Genomic DNA, 18,982 nt, shown 5'->3' on the forward strand with positions numbered 1-18,982 from the left:
TACATATAATTCTTTTCATTTTATTTTATCATCATTTATCATCATCATTTTATATCATATATTTATATATGAAAGAACACATTTTTTTTTTTAAATAAATCATTTTCATTGTCAGAGTTCTTGAGCTTCTCAGGGTGTCCCATTTCACATATGAAATTACAAATATTTTAATGATTTTATACCTTTTCTATGTGAATAAAAATGATGATGATGATGATGATGATGATGATGATGATGATGATGATGAGTTTTCTTTTTCCAAAGTTTTTAAAATTAAACTTTAAAAAACGGTACCGAAAAATGTTGCCTGTTTCCATATATGAAGGATTTAAGTGTTTTTTAATTATTATTTTTTAAATGTCATAAACAACACAAATTATTTACATAAAGAAAATAAAAACTGAACCTGCATGCCGAACAGAGTTCACCAACCTTTCAGTTTCTCCTTTAATAAGGGATTATGAATTTTTGTACTTTGATTGATGATGTGCTGCTTCATCAATTGGATATTTTAATTTGATTTGATTAGATTCCTACGGCTCCATTTTAATCTACAGTCTGTCGGTTATTGGTCTAATTTGATGATGTGAGCGTTGTTGCACTGTTCATCCTCTGGAGTGAAATAATCTAATTTATGTCCAACATGTTTCGGTGTCATGAGGATGTGAGACTGAGGGATTTCAACAAACAGGAAGTGAGTTATTACTGTGTTATGGGCTCCCAGGGACACAAGGGTGGAGCAGGCAGAAGAAATGAGCTGCAGGCCTCAGATCTCTACTTACTGCCACGTCTACTCTTATTATTTTGTTGTTCAGTGTTGCCCCTTTAATATCTAATAACGCATCATAATTCAAGAAGTAGAAGGAATGTGGGACGTGTCCCGGTGAAGTGGATCCTTGTCAGTCTGAGACCTGAAACCTCAGACCTGCAGGTTTCAAACTGGAAACTTTTATCACAAAGTCATAAAACACACGACGGCTGCAGCTGAAGAGGAAACGGCTCCACATGCACAGAGTGAAAGTTAGAGGAAGTCATATCTGTGTCAAACAGAGTTATCATGAACAATGATGTTTATCAGGAATAAACTGATAACTCATATAAATATGATTTAATCACATTAAGAAACACTGTTATCATGATAAAATATTTAAACAGGTAAACACACTCATTCATAGAAATCTACACATTTATTTACACACACATCTGCAGGTTGTAACAACAAACAAAGAGTTCAGTCTGAACAGGTGAGCGTTGAGCTGCAGGTGAACGTTTCACACTTCAGTTCAGTTCATGTGAATCCAACAGATTTATGTGTCTGAGCTGAAGTCGTTTATTTATGGTGACAAACATCTGGAGCAGCTGGATGTGATGTCACTGAACCTCCTGACTGATGTTCATCTGTGATGATAAATAACCTGAGTTTGGGAGTTTTCCACTCAAACCAGTTAATGTTTGAGTTTCTCTCTGACATTAACCAACCACACCTCCCTCTGTCCTGCTGCTGTTTGTTTGGCTCCATCTGGTGGAAAGAAGCTGATTTAAACCTGAGTTTAAAGACTTATTAAAATAGGAGTTGCAAAGCTACATTTCTATTGATAAATACTTGAATGGGAAGTTCGGACGTCTTTTGTGCAGGTGAACTACAAACTGTCTCATGTAGAAATGATGCCCTGTCATTGGTTTGATCCACTAGAGAAAAATAATGGTAGTAATTAACAATGCAATTATTCATTAGAGGATTATTACTAATTTCAATTTCAATTTTTTTTACAATTTCTTTTTATTTATTTTTTTATCAAAGTCTCTCACTTCACTGACACTGAAAATCGATAAAAGACAGGATATAATCAGTGTCACCTTTCAAATAATACATGATCTGAGTTCATTATAAACTAAATTGTTTCATGTGGTGTTTGACTTGAGTCTAAACTTATTTGGCTCAGTCGTCCTCACACTCATAAATTTACCAAAGTAAAAGTCTTTTTTTTTTTTCAAAGGAGGTTCAATCGAAAGCAACTGGACTTAGTTATTTGTCTAGGAAGACGTTTCAGTTGCAACGTGTCAGTTGCATACATGAACTGATGAAGCCTCTTGGATGAGAGGTGAAACGTCTTCCTAGACAAATAACTAAGTCCAGTTGCTTTCGATTTAACCTCCTTTGAAATACTATGACCTGGGCAAATGAGAATATGCACCGGCCCAAAGTAAAAGTCAACTTTTGTTTTTTGTTATTTTGTCCTCTAATAAATGATGCTTCTGTCTTTAAAGGAAGATGAAGAAGTCTACAAGAATCATTAAATCACTGATTTCATCCATAAATATAAAAATGTGAGTGAGAGACAGAGACAGACATGTAGAGACTGAACTGTCTGTTTAACAGTGAGAAGGTTTCTGTGACAGGAGGAGACTCTGATTCACTCAACACAGAGACACTGAGGAACCAAACTGTAAAAATCTAAACCCAGGATACAGAGGTTGAGTAAAGGTGGTGTTGAAGGTGTCGATGTGGATCAGTGAGTCAGAGGAGACTCTGTAGAAGGACAGAGAGCCAGCAGGACAGTCCACATACACTGCTACTCTGTCAGAGACCGAGGAGGAGGAGGAGGAGGTGATACGTGTCTCTCTGTTATTGTGCCAGAACCAGTAACCACCATCAGAGCAGGTCAGTCTCCAGGACTGATCGTTCCCTCCAAACAAGCAGTCTCTACCGTGTCCTTTCCTTCTGATTCCTCTGTAACTCACTGATATAAAAACCTTTCCTCTCATCTCGACCTCCCAGTAGCAGCGACCAGTCAGACCAGTTGAACACAGCAGCTGAGGCCACCAGTCAAATCTGTCTGGATGATCAGGATATGACTGATGCTCCTTCACACGTGTCGCCTTCCTGTTGTCATCAGACAGTTTGATCTTTGTGTTCACTGTGTTTGTGTCGATTGTGAGTCGACAGGAATCTGATGGAGAGAACAAGACACAGCTACAGTTATTGATCATGTGATCAGTTATTGACAGTTTGATGAAGACTCATGAGGTCAGTGATGTGACAGTGTGAAGATGGTTGAATGTGCTGCTCAAAGTAAAAACACACTTACAGCTCCATGGACCTGGTGTCAACCATCGGACTCCAGCAGGCTCCACCCTGAAAGGAGGAGGGGGGTCAGAGCAGCACGTTCTCTGTCAGCATGCACACATGGACATTACATGGCTCTCACACACACACTGTTTTATCACTGTGTTCACATGGAGGCTGGTGGTATGTATGGATGAACACTGAGCACAGAGAAGAAGGAGCTGGAGTCTTTATCTAGTGATGAGACAGAGCAGGAGGAGACGAGGAGGAAACACTTCACATCATGGGTTTTCTCCATGTGATGTCACTTCAGTGTGAGACTTACTTAAAGACTCAAGCCCTGAACCCTCACTGACTAAAGTGACGTCAGCTGTAAGTGACAGAGTGTGAGAGTCTGTGAGGGTCCAGATGCTGTAAACATGACTGGAACAGCACTTACCCACTCTCACGATACGTTTCCTTGACAACAAAATGTTTTTAACTCCACCCTTGGACCGATAATTTACTGTACTTTCAATATGCACAAGGTGTGCGAGGGAGGCGGACTCAAAACAAAATATTCCTGGATCAGATCTGATCAAATCATCATCAATAATCACAAACTGCACGTTAACACTGACAGTAAACTTCTTCTTTTCTTTTTATTTATTCCTTTTTTTTGGCTCCTGTCCATTAACAATAAAGAGAGCGGAGGAGCTCTCTCTGACTACTTGTGTTAATTTACTTTTTTTTTAACACTTGCGTTCCGACGGCATCCCATGTGTTATGGTTTGACTTCACAACGCTATGAACTGTGGGTAATTCCCCTACCCAAAGTCAGCATCGGTGCTGACTTACGGTAAGGGGGCAGTAAGGGCTCATTCACTGACTCACTGACTTGATGATCTGACAACGGAACAGAACTCACACACTCACGGACTTCCCGTGAACGCGCCTCTAAGTCAGTGAGTCCGTGAGGGGTCGGATTGGAATTGGGCCACACACTTTCACTCTCTGACTCTCAAGCTGCACAGTGATGAAGACACAACAGGTGGTGCTAACAAGCCCAGATATCCCACAATGCACCAAAAAAGGCAGAGGAGGAGGAGGAGGAGGAGGAGGAGGAGGAGGAGGAGGAGGAGGAGGAGGAGGAGGAGGAGGAGGAGGAGGAGGAGGAGTGGTGGGCTCGTTCGAGATGAACTGCACCTGGAAGGTGGACGAGACCAGGCGGCAGCAGCAGGGGAAAAAAACAACACAGTCTAGTCAGACAGTTTCCGGAGCAAGTCTGGATCAAAGTCGGACACAAATCTAACCAGCATGAATTGTGCGGTAGTCGCTGGTGATCGATTCTGCACAGGCCTGGCTCATCTCGAAGGAGCCTATTGTTTGATGAGGAAGGAAACACACTCAACACGTTTGTTAGAGCTCAGTGAAACACAGTGAGTTTAGTGAGAAACACTGAGTGTGAACACAACTTGTGTTAGTTTGAAGAAAACTCCAAAGGAAGCTGAAGAATGAGGCTGTGAGCAGGTTTCCACAGGTGGCACAGCAGCAGTGAGTGGATGAAGGAGCTCTAACCATCTGATCACAGTGACAGGACGGGTCAGGATCTCAGTGTTGGGGAAGTTACTCAAAAAAAGTAATTAATTACTTATTACTAGTTACTTCTGTAAATGGTAATGGAATTACTTTACTAGTTACTGCATTTGAAAAGTAACTTCACTACTTATTACTTTAGTTTCCCATTTCTTAATTTACCGAGTAGATACATGGACAAACATCATAGCCCTAGTATCATCACTTAGGGCCGGATGTACTAAAGGTTTGCGTGTACAAAAACATGTGCAAACTTGACTGCACAGCTGATCCACTAACCGGGTGCACCGAGGATTGCATCTCTCAAATGGGCAAAATTGCACGTGCAATCCATTTAGCGTGTTTGCCTTGATGAATATGCAAATATGGGTCAGAACATGCAAAATATTGGGAGGAGTAGATGCAAATAGATTTATTTAGCGCAAGCAACGTGATTTACCAAACCTGTAACAGATTGCGGTGGCAGTTCTTGTGTCTTTAGCACGTTTGAAAGGCAACTTAACTGGCACAGCTTTGCGCACAAATAGCTGTGGATACTGAATTAATAGGTTTCAGGGCAAAGGCTCTTATATCTCTGCATTTCTTCGCGTCTGGGTGATTTCAGCGAACTGTGGAGTTTTCTAGGTGTTACAAGTCCTTTAAACGCCGTTATGCTTGCCACACGTCCGGTGCACTCCTCCCCTCTCCTCCCTCTCCAGTACCTGGCTGCTCAGCTCTGGGACCAGGACTGAGACGTCAACCCTGCCTTCACTCCGTCTGTGATCCCTCTGGTCAGGGCGTTTAGACCCAATCGGGCACCTGCTGCCCAACACTGATCACAGCAGCACTTCATTGTTTGCCGAGATAATCTCCCTCGTTTCTTCTGCTGCAGCTCGACAATATGTTTATTTGCCCCTCTCTGAACTGAAAGTATATCGCCACTGGCTGAAACCTCCAGTCTCCGTCTCCATTTCCCTCTCTCCTGTTCGCACCGGCAGCAACGTCACTTGACTCAAATCGATCTCACAGGCAGCACGCACACATGCCTGCACCAAACAGATCAGAACTCTACACACAGGCAAACACGGCTTGGGTAACGCAGGAAAGCGTGTTCCTATAGTCTAGTAAAGTAGTGTAGTTACCTATTTTTTTTAGTGTAGTGCGTTACTTTACTTTGTTACCCAAAAAGTAATATCGTTACAGTAATCTGTTACTTTGTAACTCGTTACCCCCAGGATCTCATGATCAATTACTCTGTTCTTCTCTGCTCTTCACACAGATCAGCTGCAACACACTGACTCACTGTGATCAGTCACATCATGTGGAATAAAGCAGCCGTCCTCAGGACCAGTCCTGAGCTCCATCAAACCTGTCCACACACTTTTACTGGACTTGAAGTCAGAGTCCAGAAGAAGCAGAGAAACTGTAGAGCAGAGAGAACCAGGCTCAGCTCAGAGCACATGGACTCAGACAGGAAGTGAAGCTCCAGCTGCTGGAGACTTTCATCAAGGAGCCACTTGGATTCATGATCTGATCTGGAGTCAGACGTGTTTGAGCAGCACACACACAGTCTGAAAACAGCTGTTCGACCACACACACATTCAGCCACAAACACTGATTATTACTGTTCACTACACTCACTTTCTTCTGATTAACAGCTCCAGGCCTCAGGACAGTGAGGACGTCTGGATGTCACACTTGTGATTTACTGTCTCCTCAACACAACAACACATCTCATCAGGACAAGATCAGGATCTCAGAGAGACTGAGCGGATTATTGATCATCGATATCTGACCAGACAGAGACCTGATGGTGCAGCCTGATTTCTGTCTCTTATTTCCTCCTTGGTTGGAGAAGCTGGGAGACGAATGTCTCTGAGCAGTGGACATGGTTTGATTCTTGTTGCTGTGTTATTAGTGTGTCCACACTCAACAGGTGTCTACAGTCTCTGGGACTGTTGGTTCAGGAGCAGTTCAACCAGCTGCAGCTGAAATGTTTCCTGATACACTCTGAAATAAAGTCTGATCAAAACATCTGGAGAGACTCAGAGCACAGCTGCCAACAGCTGCTTTCATCACTGAGATCTCTTCTCCTGAATATGACACAGTGAGTCATGACGAGACACTGAAGTCATCATGAGGAGAAACTCCTGATCCCAGTACTTCATCACTGTGACTGATGAAAGCTGAACAGCTCATGTTTGAATCACTTTGAGATTTTGGCTTCAGTATAAACTGTGTTGGGACGAGTCAGTGGAGTGGGTGGAGCTTCACTGTGGCCTACACCACCTCGAGATCTATGATCTAGAGTGATCAGATCTGATGTCATCATCAATGCATCAATCACCTGAGACAGATGTTATTACCAGGTTTGACCAGATGTGAACAGGGTCATAGAAAATGTCCCAGCTCCTCATCCTCTATCAGACAGTGTGTGTGTGGCTGCAGCAGCCTCTCCATACCTGAGAGAGTCCAGTCTCCAGTCTGGATCCTCCAGTCCAGCAGACAGCAGCTTCACTCCTGAGGCTCCTGGATGGTTGTAGCTCAGGTCGAGCTCTCTCAGATGGGAGGGGTTGGAGCTCAGAGCTGAGGCCAGAGAAGCACAGCCTTCCTCTGTGATCAGACATCCTGACAGACTGAACACACACAACAACACACAGGAACCCTCTGTCAACACCTGCTGATGTGTTCAAGTGTCATCAGATAAACAGCTGGATGGATCCTCACCTGAGAGTCTCTAGTCTACAGTGTGGACTCTCCAGTCCACCAGACAGCAGCTTCACTCCTGAGTCCTGCAGGTTGTTGTTACTCAGGTCCAGGTCTCTCAGACTAGAGGACTGGGAGCTGAGGACTGAGGACAGAGCTTCAGAGCTTCTCTCTGAGAGGTTACAGCTGCTCAGTCTGAAGAGATGATCATGAGGAAAGAAAGGAATTTAACATCTGACCTGTTGCAAAAACAAAAGTGTTTTTATATAATGATGAATAAATCCAACTATCTCTACACTTACAGAGCTTTGTTTGAGGCTTTGACCACTGGTAGCAGCCTCAGAAGAGTCTCCTCTGAAGCAGAGTATTTCTTCAGGTCAAACTCATCCAGATCTTCTTTTGATGACAGTAAGATGAAGACCAGAGCCGACCATTGAGCAAGATACAGTTTATCTGTGGAGAGACGTCCTGATCTCAGCGACTGTTGGATCTCCTCCACTAGAGAATGGTTATTCAGTTCATTCAGACAGTGGAACAGGTTGATGCTTTTCTCTGCAGAGGGAGTCTCTTCAATCTTCTTCTTGATGTAATGGACTGTTTTCTTATTTAACCGTGAGTCGCTTCCTGTCTGAGTCATCAGACCTCGTAGGAGAGTCTGATTGGTCTCCAGTGAAAGACCCAGGAGGAAGCGGAGGAACAAGTCCAGGTGTCCATTTGGACTCTGCAAGGCCTCGTCCACAGCGCTCTGGTAGAAAGGTGTTGATTTGTCTCCAAACACTTGAGACCACCTGGATGTTGTTTGTTGTTGTGACATCAGGTTGAGTCCAGAGTTGATGAAGGTCAGATGGGCATGAAGAGCAGCCAGAAACTCCTGAACACTCAGATGGACGAAGCAGAACACCTTGTCCTGGTACAGGCCTCTCTCTTCTTTAAAGATCTGTGTGGACACTCCTGAGTACACTGAGGCTGCTCTGATATAGATGCCACACTCTGTCAGGTCTGATTCATAGAAGATCAGGTTTCCTTTCTGCAGCTGCTCAAAAGCCAGTTTTCCCAGAGACTCAATCATCTTCCTGCTCTCTGGACTCAAGTGTGGATCTGTCTCAGCTCCTCCATCATACTTGACCTTCTTCACTTTGGACTGAACCACCAGGAAGTGGATGTACATCTCAGTCAGGGTCTTGGGCAGCTCTCCTCTCCTTCTGGTCTTCAACAGCTCCTCCAGAACTGTAGCAGTGATCCAGCAGAAGACTGGGATGTGGCACATGATGTGGAGGCTTCGTAATGTCTTCATGTGGGAGATGATCTCTCTGGTCTGCCCCTCATCTCTGAACCTCTTCCTGAAGTACTCCTCCTTCTGTGGGTCAGTGAACCCTCTGACCTCTGTCACCATGTCAACACACTCAGGAGGGATCTGATTGGCTGCTGCAGGTCGTGTGGTTATCCAGAGGCGAGCAGAGGGAAGCAGTTTCCCCCTGATGAGGTTGATCAGCAGCACGTTGACTGAGATGGAATCTGTCACATCAGTCAGGATCTCAGTGTTGTGGAAGTCCAGAGGAAGTCGACACTCGTCCAGACCGTCAAAGACGAAGATGACCTGGAACTGATCAAACCTGCAGATTCCTGCTTCTTTGGTTTCAGAGAAGAAGTGATGAACAAGTTCTACCAAGCTGAACTTTTTCTCTTTCAGCACATTCAGCTCTCTGAAGGTGAAGGGAAATGTGAAGTGTATGTCCTGGTTGTCTTTGTCTTCAGCCCAGTCCAGAGTGAACTTCTGAGTTACTGTAAGACTGTTTTCCCAATGCCAGCCACTCCCTTTGTCATCACTGTTCTGATTGGTCGGTCTCTTCCAGGTGGGGATTTAAAGATGTCTTCTCGTCTGATGGTTGTTTCTGGTCTGTCTGGTTTCCTGGATGCTGTTTCAATCTGTCTGACCTCATGTTCATCATTGACCTCTCCAGCCCCTCCCTCTGTGATGTAGAGCTCTGTGTAGATCTGGTTCAGAAGAGTTGGGTTTCCTGCTTTAGAGATCCCCTCAAACACACACTGGAACTTCTTCTTCAGGGAAGATTTGAGTTTACGTCAACAAACTGGAGCAAAATATTCTGGATAAAAATATAAGAAACAAGATCAATAAGAAAATATAACGTTTAAATTCCTCTAAATAATGACTATATCATGTTAAATCTTTAGAGAAATCCTCTTACTGCTCTGCAGACGCTCAGCCAGCTCCTCCTGTTTCATCCTCCTCAGGAAGTTCACTGTGATCTTCACTAATGCCTCTCTGCTGCTCCTCCTCTGCCCTTCATCCTCACCGTCCAACACCTCCTCATCCTCCTTCTGACTCCCTGAGCATTCTGGGTAATCTAGATTCAGAGCCTTGTGGATCTTCTTCAGCTCGTTCTTGACAAAAGTGACCATGTTCTCCTCCAGCAGCTGGAACAGAAACTCTATGAGTGACAGCATCAAACTAAAACCATGGAGCCAAACATCAGATCCATGTTGGACAGACTGACAATCCACTGGTGTCAAAGTGCAGCATGGAGATGATTGTGGACACAACAGATGTAACAGCAGCTGTTGGACATGTCCTCACCATAAATATGGAGTCCAGGTGTGTTTGATGCTGCTGGGCAGACTGACCACTGGGAACCTCTGAGCTCTCCTGGTCCACTCTGTGGAGGAATCAGTGTCAAGTGAACATCAGGACAGAGAGGTAATACAAGATGGACTTTATATGTCCCCTGAGGACGTTCACAACAGACAGAGCCACTTTGGATTCAGACCTGGTCCAACAACACGTCGTACAAACTGGTTCTTTTTTACAATAACCTGAGTCTGACTGACAGTTACAGCTTACATCTGATCAGCTGATCCACGTCCTCCTTTAAAGTCAATGATCCACTTCTTTGCGTCATCGCTCTTTAAAGACAGACAGCTGGGTTCAGGAGAGTCTGGTCTCTGCTGCTGGATCCTGAAACAACAACACAACAACATGTCGTTTAACATGACGTTTGTTTGTTGTATGCTTGTTGCACTTTACCGTGGGCATTATGCAATAGAATCTTGCACTTACTAGCACTTTATTACAGCCATTTTTGCAATACATATCAGCACTTTACTGTATAATCCAGCACTTTATTACGGGCATCTTGCAATAGATTACAGCGGTATAGTGCACAATTTAGGACTTTGTACGGGCATTTTGCAATAGACATCTTGCTAATTGATATAATGTGGTCCCCAACTAAGAGTCTGTGTTGTTGTGCTCTTGTGTTGTTGTTGTTCCTTCTCCCTCTCTCATTGTTAAAGCTTTGTAATTCTTTGTCCTTTTTCCTATCTAACACCTACCTGCCAATGAGACAAGGGATGGAAATTAGCCATATGGCTAATCACTGAATATTAACATGTGGATGTTAAGGCAGGGACTCTTTACTGCAGTTGGACAATGTGTGTCTGAGTTATAACTTGGCTTTTATGGTGAATCAGTTAAATTTGACTCCACAGGAAGAACATTCAATGGAAATTAAAAAGGTTTGAAATGTAGTTTTGTCTTACATCTGATCAGCTGATCCACATCCTCCTTTAAAGTCAGTGAGCCACTTCTTTGAGTCATTGCTCTTTAAAGACAGACAGCTGGGTTCAGGAGAGTCTGGTATCTGCTGCTGGATCCTGAAACAACAACACAACTGATAAATCTGCATGTTGGAGAAAAACTGATGAAAAATATCTTCAATCTTTTAAAATGCAGCAACTGAGAAATGTATTTCTGACTGTTTTAAATTCTGACCTTTCAGAAACAGTTTGCCTCAAGTTAAAATGACGACAACTGATGGACACGTCACTCTTCATGGACACACAGCCTGATCCAGGTCCAGGTCCAGGTCCAGGTCCAGGTCCAGGTCCAGGTCCAGGTCCAGGTCCAGGTCCAGGTCCAGCAGACTGTGGCTTGTGCTGCTGCTCTGGCCTTGAACACAACACACACAGAGCTTTAAGTGTGAATAATGATGAGCAGTGACCTGAGTCATGGACAGTTAGAAATCCTCATCTGACCTTTGACCTCTGGTCTTGCTCTGACGTCCCCCACACAGAGTGGTCTTAGAGGGAGGGGCTCCCTCCTCTCTGTCCTCACACTGATCCATGCTGCTGAGGTCACATCCACATCAGCTCACACACAGTTTGTAGCTTCACCTGCAGAGGAAACACACATCATTCATCTGCACACCAGCTCACATGTCCATCATGTCTCCAGCTGCTCCTCCACTGATTGGCTCTTCTTCTCTGCTTCATATCAGTGTCAGTTGAATGCAGTCACACAGCAGTGAGGAAGAGGAAGCTGCCATCAGCTGCTGTACTTCTACTATCACTCCACTAGATGGCGTCATGAAGCTGCAGTGAAGAGCAGCCCAGCAACATGATCCATGGAGCACTGTTTCCATCCACTGACACACACAAGGACTGAGATCCACTGAGTTGATGTGACACAGTCTCTGTGTGGACAGCGTCCCTGTAGAAAACCACTGGATCAAACAAGCTACAGCTGATTATTACACACACAACAACTGGGCCTCAACTTATTTCACCTCACAGCTCCACTATTACAATATTCAATCATTCCACTCACACTGGAAATTCAAAGAAAGAAAAAGACTCTCCAGCCGCCACTGACGCTTATTGTCTGTCAATCCATTCATCGTCTGCTCCATCAAATGTCAGAAAATACAGACGAATGATGCGTTCAAATTTTGTCAAAGTCTCATTTTGTGCCAGCAACAAAGGGACAAAAAAAATCAATTTACAGTCAAATCAAACAGAGAAAACAGGGAAATTTTAAGTTTTTGAGGCTGAAAACTGAACATTTCTGCTTGACACAGTTAATTACAGTTACAGTTATATTATTATTAATTTATTTGTGTCTCTGTGTGTTCCAATAAACTCTCATTTTGATGAATGAAGATTGTGTTGACCGGTGTTGATTTTTATGTTAAAATTAAATAAGCAAACACAATAAAAACAAACAATAAGTGGACATTTCTGGGGAAAATAATTAGTAAGATTTCTCAAACAAAAGTTTTGAGAAAAGTTTCTGTGCATTTATTATGTTCTCAATGTTGTTTCTGTGTCTCCTCTGCATACGTTTAAACAAACATACATTTCTTTATCATGTAAACAAGTTAAAAATCAAACTGTGATTACAGTAAATCACCAGGTTTATGTGACCATGTGCACTGACAGAGCTCTGCCAGCAGGTGACAGTGTTCTCTCATTTATATCGGAGCAAAAGACAAGAGAGGTCAAACTGCGGTTCTTCAACTTTTTCAAAACGAGGAAATGACACAAATAAAACAATAAAAACCACATTTAATAAGACAAGGTTAAAAAAATAGGACAAAGGTTCCTTTAAGATGTTATTTAAAAAACTCGTTCTTTATATGCCCTCTTCAGTTATTTCACGTATATTTAACACTTTTTAAAAAAAATCACAATGATATACTACAAAGGATATACTTTTACGCATAACATACATATACCAAGCAAGCTCACATAGCCTACACAAGCACCATGGCTTAAATAAAACAGTTAATGTAAGTATGGTACTTTTATAGTCTTTTTTATATAGCCTACACAGTAGAATAAAAGATAACATAACACGTAAATCTGATCCACGGACGTACAGGAAGTTGCAGGCTATATGAAGTTATCTCAAGGATTTTTGGTTTAATTTGAAGGTGCCAACAGGAAGTGGTGGTGACCCTCTTACTTCAGGTAACTTTCTGAAGGAAACTTGTTGAATCTTCAAAGCTTCAAAACGCGGAAACGTGTTTTTCAAACGATGCGTCGTGTGGAGGAAACGCGACGCGTCCTCATGTCGCCGCCGTTTGAGACACGGGCCGCGCCGATGTGGACGTAATGGACGGAGGAGCGGGCACAGGAGACCGGGGGGAGGTCCGGGTCCGAGTCCGGGGGGCAGCCGAGGAGGCTCTGCATCAGTGCCGCCTCATCCAAAACCTGGTGGACATCTCCAGCTCCAGCCTCCGGGCTCTCAGGACCAGATGCACCGCCACCAACGACCTCACCCGGCAGGAGATCCGCACTCTGGAGGTAAAGTAACGGAGTTTGGTTCTCCAGCTCCTACAACCATCTTATTATTATTGTTATTAAATATCCTAATGATCCAGAAACCAGAACCACAATGTACCATGACCTCATCAAGACCTGCTGAGACCTGACTGATAGTAAACTCTTCCTCCATCATCACATCAGTTCTGTTTCACTGAGGAGGTGGTGTCACTGCTGTAGTGATGTTTGTAATTAAATAAGTAAATATTAAAGTATAAAATGAGAAAACTAAAGGGCTGAATTCAGTTACAGGTGGTTGTCTATCCATGTCCATGTCCAGTGGGACAACAAAACAGGACAGAGCTGATGTCACTGTGCTGGTTTTCAATGTTGTGTAGCAGGCCTGAATGAGTTTCATGCAAAGCTTCAGATTTTTCGCTGTTCTGTGTTTTATTTTGAAGTGTTGGTCCATAAGAGGATGTAGGAACATAAAACATCTCTGGAGCTCTTGTAATAGCCAATCAGAGGAGAGGAGGCTCTGAGCTCCTCTTCCTTTACACTACATTTGTATTATATGGAGCTTTAATATTTTGTATAGAAGCCTTTTTTTGCTTATGAATCAACTCACCTTCTGTATAGCGAATGTCAGCGATGACCTTGATGACCTTAAACATCTCAATGAGAAACAACTAAATGTCTGATGATGAACTCGGACACTGGATGTTTGTAGGGTTCAGGAAACGTCACGGTGGTTCACTCCGGCTCCATATCTGGAGAAACGTCCAAAAACAGGGACACCAGTCGACCCACCGGGACAGGACGGTGCCACACGGTGGCGCTGTGTGTTTTTGTGGTGCAGTAGTGATCGTGAAAAACTGAGGGGGGAGGAAGAGGAGAAGAAAAATTGAAGTTTGGCTGCAACACAACCTGACCACTGTTTTCTTGAAGTGGATTAAAAACAGGAACAAAACGACGTCAAACTGTGAACAAACGCAGCAGGTCATCTGTGTCTCATCAGCTCTGTTTGTGACACATCACACACACACACACACACACACACACACACACACACACACACACACACACACACACACACACACACACACACACACACACACACACACACACACTCAGAGCCTGGGAAAGCCATGGTATGGTGCATGATGTCATCATGGGGGGGGGGGTTGACACACTAATGTGCAGAAAGAGTTGATTGGTGTAAAAGAAAACCCTCATGGACGAACAGGAGCCATGTGGAGTTACTGTACCAGGTGGTTTATCAGGTGCAGAGTGACGTCCTCGTCCCTTTGTCCAAGAGACAAACTGTCCAGACTCAAAGTGTTTTCTCTTCAGGCTCTGTGCTTCAGTGCAGGCAAATATAAATAAAATACTTCACAGTGCAGAGTAGAGATGTCACAATTACTTGTTTTCACAATCAATCACGGTATTAAACGCCACAATTAATTGATCGTAAAGATTCCTAAATACCGTCACTTTCCGAAAAAGATTATGTCGGAACCATATTGACAGATGTGCACTAAAGTAAAGGAAGATGCACAGAATAGTGGTGGTAACGTAACACTGAATTGGTGGGAATTTAAATGTTAGTGTGTCATTTGTAATTTAAAAAAATGATTAAAATAAACTTAAACAATTGGTATAGATGACAATTAATGATTTAAATATTTCAAACACTTCCCCCGGCTGGTCCTATATTAAGAGATTATATGACATCCCTAGTGCAGAGACTCAGCTTTAATGTGAGTCTGTTTAGAACCAGTCTCCTTCTGTGGGTTCAGGATCATTGTTGAACTACCTGTTGTTGTTGTTATTGTTGTTATTGTCAAGGTTCCTTTGGGTTCATCTTGTGAAACGGTGCTCTGTTAGTGGCATAAAAAGTGTGTGAACCCTTTGGAATTTCCTAGTTTTCTGCATTAATTGGTCATAAAACGTGACGAGATCTACGACACAAGATGACACCTACAGTAATACCTCACAAACAGTTATAACATTTCGTGTCCTTATCGAACATATGGATTAAATATTGAGTGCTGGTAGAAAAAGTAAGTGAACCCTTGAATTTAGGGTTGGGGTTGAACCTTCTTTGGCAACCGAGCACTTCTGGTAACTGCTGAACAAACCTGCACAATGCTGAGGAGTTTTGGACCATTGTTCCTTATAGAACTGCTTCAGCTATCGGATTCAGGTCTGGGCTCTGACTGGGTCACTCCGAAAGGGGGATTTTCTTTTTTTTTTGAAGCCACTGTTGTAGATTTACTTTGATGTTTGCATCATCCAACTTATACTGAGCTTCAGCTGGAGGACGTCAACCACCCTGACATTATCCAGCAGGATGCCTTGATAAACTTGGGAAGTAATTTTGCCCTTAATGATGGCAAGCTGCTCAGGCCCTGAGGCAGCGAAGCAGCCACGAGCCATGATGCTCCCTGCATAGTACTTAAAGGGATAGTTCAACATTTTATCAAATCTGCCTGTTTGCCATAATCCCTATAGTTTTAGGAGTAGGTTCGTTACCTTTAATTACCAATGCAAGCTATTTTTAGATCGGCGGGGCAGAGCCACGAGCTGCTCAGCTAACACAATGGAGGCTCATGGTATTTCCACGTTTCCCTCATTAAACTGAATACACAATCCAACAACTCTAAAACGCTCTGGTGGACAAGTTGTGACCTGCACATTCACCACGCTATGAGATAATAACGTATAATTATGTAACATAACACCTCATGAAGCAAATACTCTGAACTACTTGAGCTTTTGAAATCACTCCGCCCAGCAGCCGTGTCTGAATGTAGTTCCGGCTGCATTTACCTCTAAAACAACTCTGTCTGCTAACGTTCTGTCTACATTATTATCTCATAGCGTGGTGAATGTGCAGGTCACAACTTGTCCACCAGAGCGTTGTGGAGTTGTTTGATTGTGTATTTGATGAGGGAAAGCAAAAGTACTACACGCCTTGCAGAGCTTGCGTCTCTGCCCCACCGATCTAAAAACGGCTTGCACCATAATTAAACGTAATGAACCTACTCCTAAAACTATAGGGATTATGGCAATAGGCATGCAGTGCCTAAATAAACGGCAACACCAAAAAATGTAATCTTAGTTTCATCAGTCCACAAAACATTTTCCCAGTAGTGTTTTTTATTTTTTTATTTTGGAAAGTAATTAATTCAGAAAATAAGGAAAATCCATTGGGTTCACATCCTTTTTCTTGCCACTGTACATGCACAAGCTAGGACAGACCCAGCACCATGTCTGATAGATGAGGTGGAGGTTTTGGGTCGGGACCTGTCCGTCTTTAGTCCATCACTGTGTCCATGGAGTCCATAGAACTGGGCTCCATGTTTTTACTCCTTCGTCTAGTCAGGTGTTGAATCCTCTGAAGTCCTGCTGCTCATCAAGACTTCTGTCTCTGGTTGACAGGAAACATGTCCGCCCCCACACACCCTGGAGAATAAAGATGATCTTTTTTTTTTTCCTTTTTCATACCGAGCTCTTCCATGATTGCATTTGGTGAAAGTAGCTCATGTGGACGTAAAGTATCACCCTGACTAGGCTCTTTTCTGAAGAGCACAAGGTCAGGGACGAGGGCCCATTTACACGGAAATGGGTTTAGGACGGAGTATCTGCAAAAGCTTGTTATCGTTTTGGCGTTCCGGCCACATGGAAATGGCTTTTTGTTGATGTGTATTTATTAGAGTTGGCTGCAAAGATCCTGTCAACCTTGAAGCCAAAGTCGGTTCGACTCAAGCAGAACACCAAGGTCATTTCAATCCTTTGAAATAAACGCAGGTTTTTTTGTGATTGTTGCAGCAAAAATCCTTGATTATGTGGTGGGTTTTTTTAATACATTTGCAAAAGGAATATGCAGGAATTTTCTAAAATTGTGGGAGCTGGAAAAAATATGTGATTTGATGAAAGAGAAACAGAAGTGATTCCCCTAACACTTTGTTTATCCTTGTTTATCTTCTTACATAATGTAATTTTCCAAGTCAGTGGGTGGAAAATGGTTGCTCCTCCTGTATGAAGTAAACATGCAACATTTTTCAATTTTCTGGCAAGATATGTTACTTTTTTTGCAGCGTATGCAGGGATTATGTGACCATGCAGGCCCCACATATTTTGCACGGACACTGGCGATTTATGTGGCAACAGTGCAGTGTCTTGGGGAAAAATTGCGACCACCCGCATAATATACGGGCTTTGGCTCATTGTGCGTTGAATTATGCAAACTCGTGATGGTGTTTTTTGAGGTGTGTTAGTGTGACTTCATGAGAAATTTGAGTTCAGTGTGACTGGCGTTACATGTGTTTTAAAGTCCAGTTTTAGTTGGAGTAACAGAACATCATGTAAAATCACAGAGTGACACCACAGTGTTGTGTTCAAAGTGTCAAATCCTCTGTGTTTTCATCGTCATCGACATCACCGCAGCTCTGTGATATGAGCAGGTTTCCTTTTTCTGACTAATTTTCCATGTGGCTGTGGCTGTGTGTGTGTGTGTGTGTGTGGGATGGGCACAGGGCTCTTGTTGATGTGTGTATATATGTGGTTCCTCCCACACTCTCTGAACATGTTGAGTTTGGTGAGAGAGAGAGAGAGTGGGTGTGGGTGTGGACGAGTGTCGGGCTATGTTGTGAGTTGTGTTGTGTATGTTTCAGACAGAGGAGAGAGGGAGTGAGGGAGGTGTGTGTGTGTGTGTGTGTGTTCAGTTGTTCTGCTGTGGCTGAGAGCGTTGACGACTCTTTTTCCTTTTCCTGTCCTCCTGTTGACCTTTGAAGCTGAACGCACACACACACACCTTCATGACTCCATGCTGTTTATTTAGACAGCATCATTTGGACCATAACAGTAACATTATTATTAATAATCGGCAGATCAGTTCAACACAGAAGCACAAACAGCAAACATGAAATTCACTTCAGTTCAGTTATAGTTGTTTCGCCAAATCATAAGAAAGATAATCTCTAAGTTAAGACCCGACAACTTCAAAGAAACAAACCGTCAGGTCCCACAGACAAATATAGGAACTAAAAACAATATGTCACATGCAGATGTAAAGATGCATGAGTCCAAGCAACTCATGCATAAACACACATGAACCCTGTGCACTCATGTTAATAACTTCACACTGAGCTCAATCAACCAAACACTGAGACCAGCCTCATCTTTGTTTGGTTTACTTCGACTTCTGAGAAAATTATTTGATTCTTTCGCGGCTAAATTCTGTATAAACTCTGACGCCTCCAGGTCTGAAGCTTCACGTCGGTCTTAGTGGATCCAGAAATGGGCCCAGAGGTGGAGGAGTGTGGAGCTGAGACTACGCTGGGTTTACAACTGTGGCAATGAAACACGTCCTTTAGCATCAGCTAGACATCTTGCTCAAAGGCTTATTCATTAGCTCCTTAACTACGTAGTTAAAGCAGAAGTAAGCAATATTTTTGTGTTAATATAAGTCTTAAATAGTTCTATCTTCCGACAGCAATCACTTACATAGAGTGTTTGGTCCGAAACACGGGTCTCTCAGTCACTCTGCTCTGCTCTTAGCCGAGGAGAAAACTTTTCTTGTGTCCTACA

At 43.1% G+C, this 18,982-nt stretch overlaps 2 protein-coding genes across 2 annotated transcripts in view; one reads left to right on the plus strand and one right to left on the minus strand.

The window, feature by feature from the left end:
• Window positions 1-6,964: 6,964 nt before the first annotated feature.
• Window positions 6,965-11,469, minus strand: LOC310995768 (protein NLRC3-like; the record flags this gene model as incomplete). The annotated part of the gene is given in 10 exon segments (XM_083984893.1): window positions 6,965-6,968; window positions 7,084-7,257; window positions 7,349-7,522; window positions 7,630-9,107; window positions 9,110-9,411; window positions 9,643-9,763; window positions 9,924-10,002; window positions 10,188-10,301; window positions 10,886-10,999; window positions 11,381-11,469. Coding segments are annotated over 10 exon segments (2,649 nt in total).
• A 1,717-nt stretch (window positions 11,470-13,186) lies between these two features.
• Window positions 13,187-18,982, plus strand: part of LOC310995838 (kinase suppressor of Ras 1-like) — a 53,356-nt gene continuing 47,560 nt past the window's right edge. The window contains exon 1 of the mRNA XM_083984998.1: window positions 13,187-13,429. Within this exon, the coding sequence (XP_083841124.1) occupies window positions 13,238-13,429 (192 nt within the window). The 5' untranslated portion in view covers window positions 13,187-13,237. The remainder of the gene's footprint in view (window positions 13,430-18,982) is intronic.

Source organism: Trachurus trachurus (assembly GCF_905171665.1).
Source record: "Trachurus trachurus genome assembly, chromosome: 13".
In the NCBI taxonomy this organism is placed as follows: domain Eukaryota; kingdom Metazoa; phylum Chordata; class Actinopteri; order Carangiformes; family Carangidae; genus Trachurus; species Trachurus trachurus.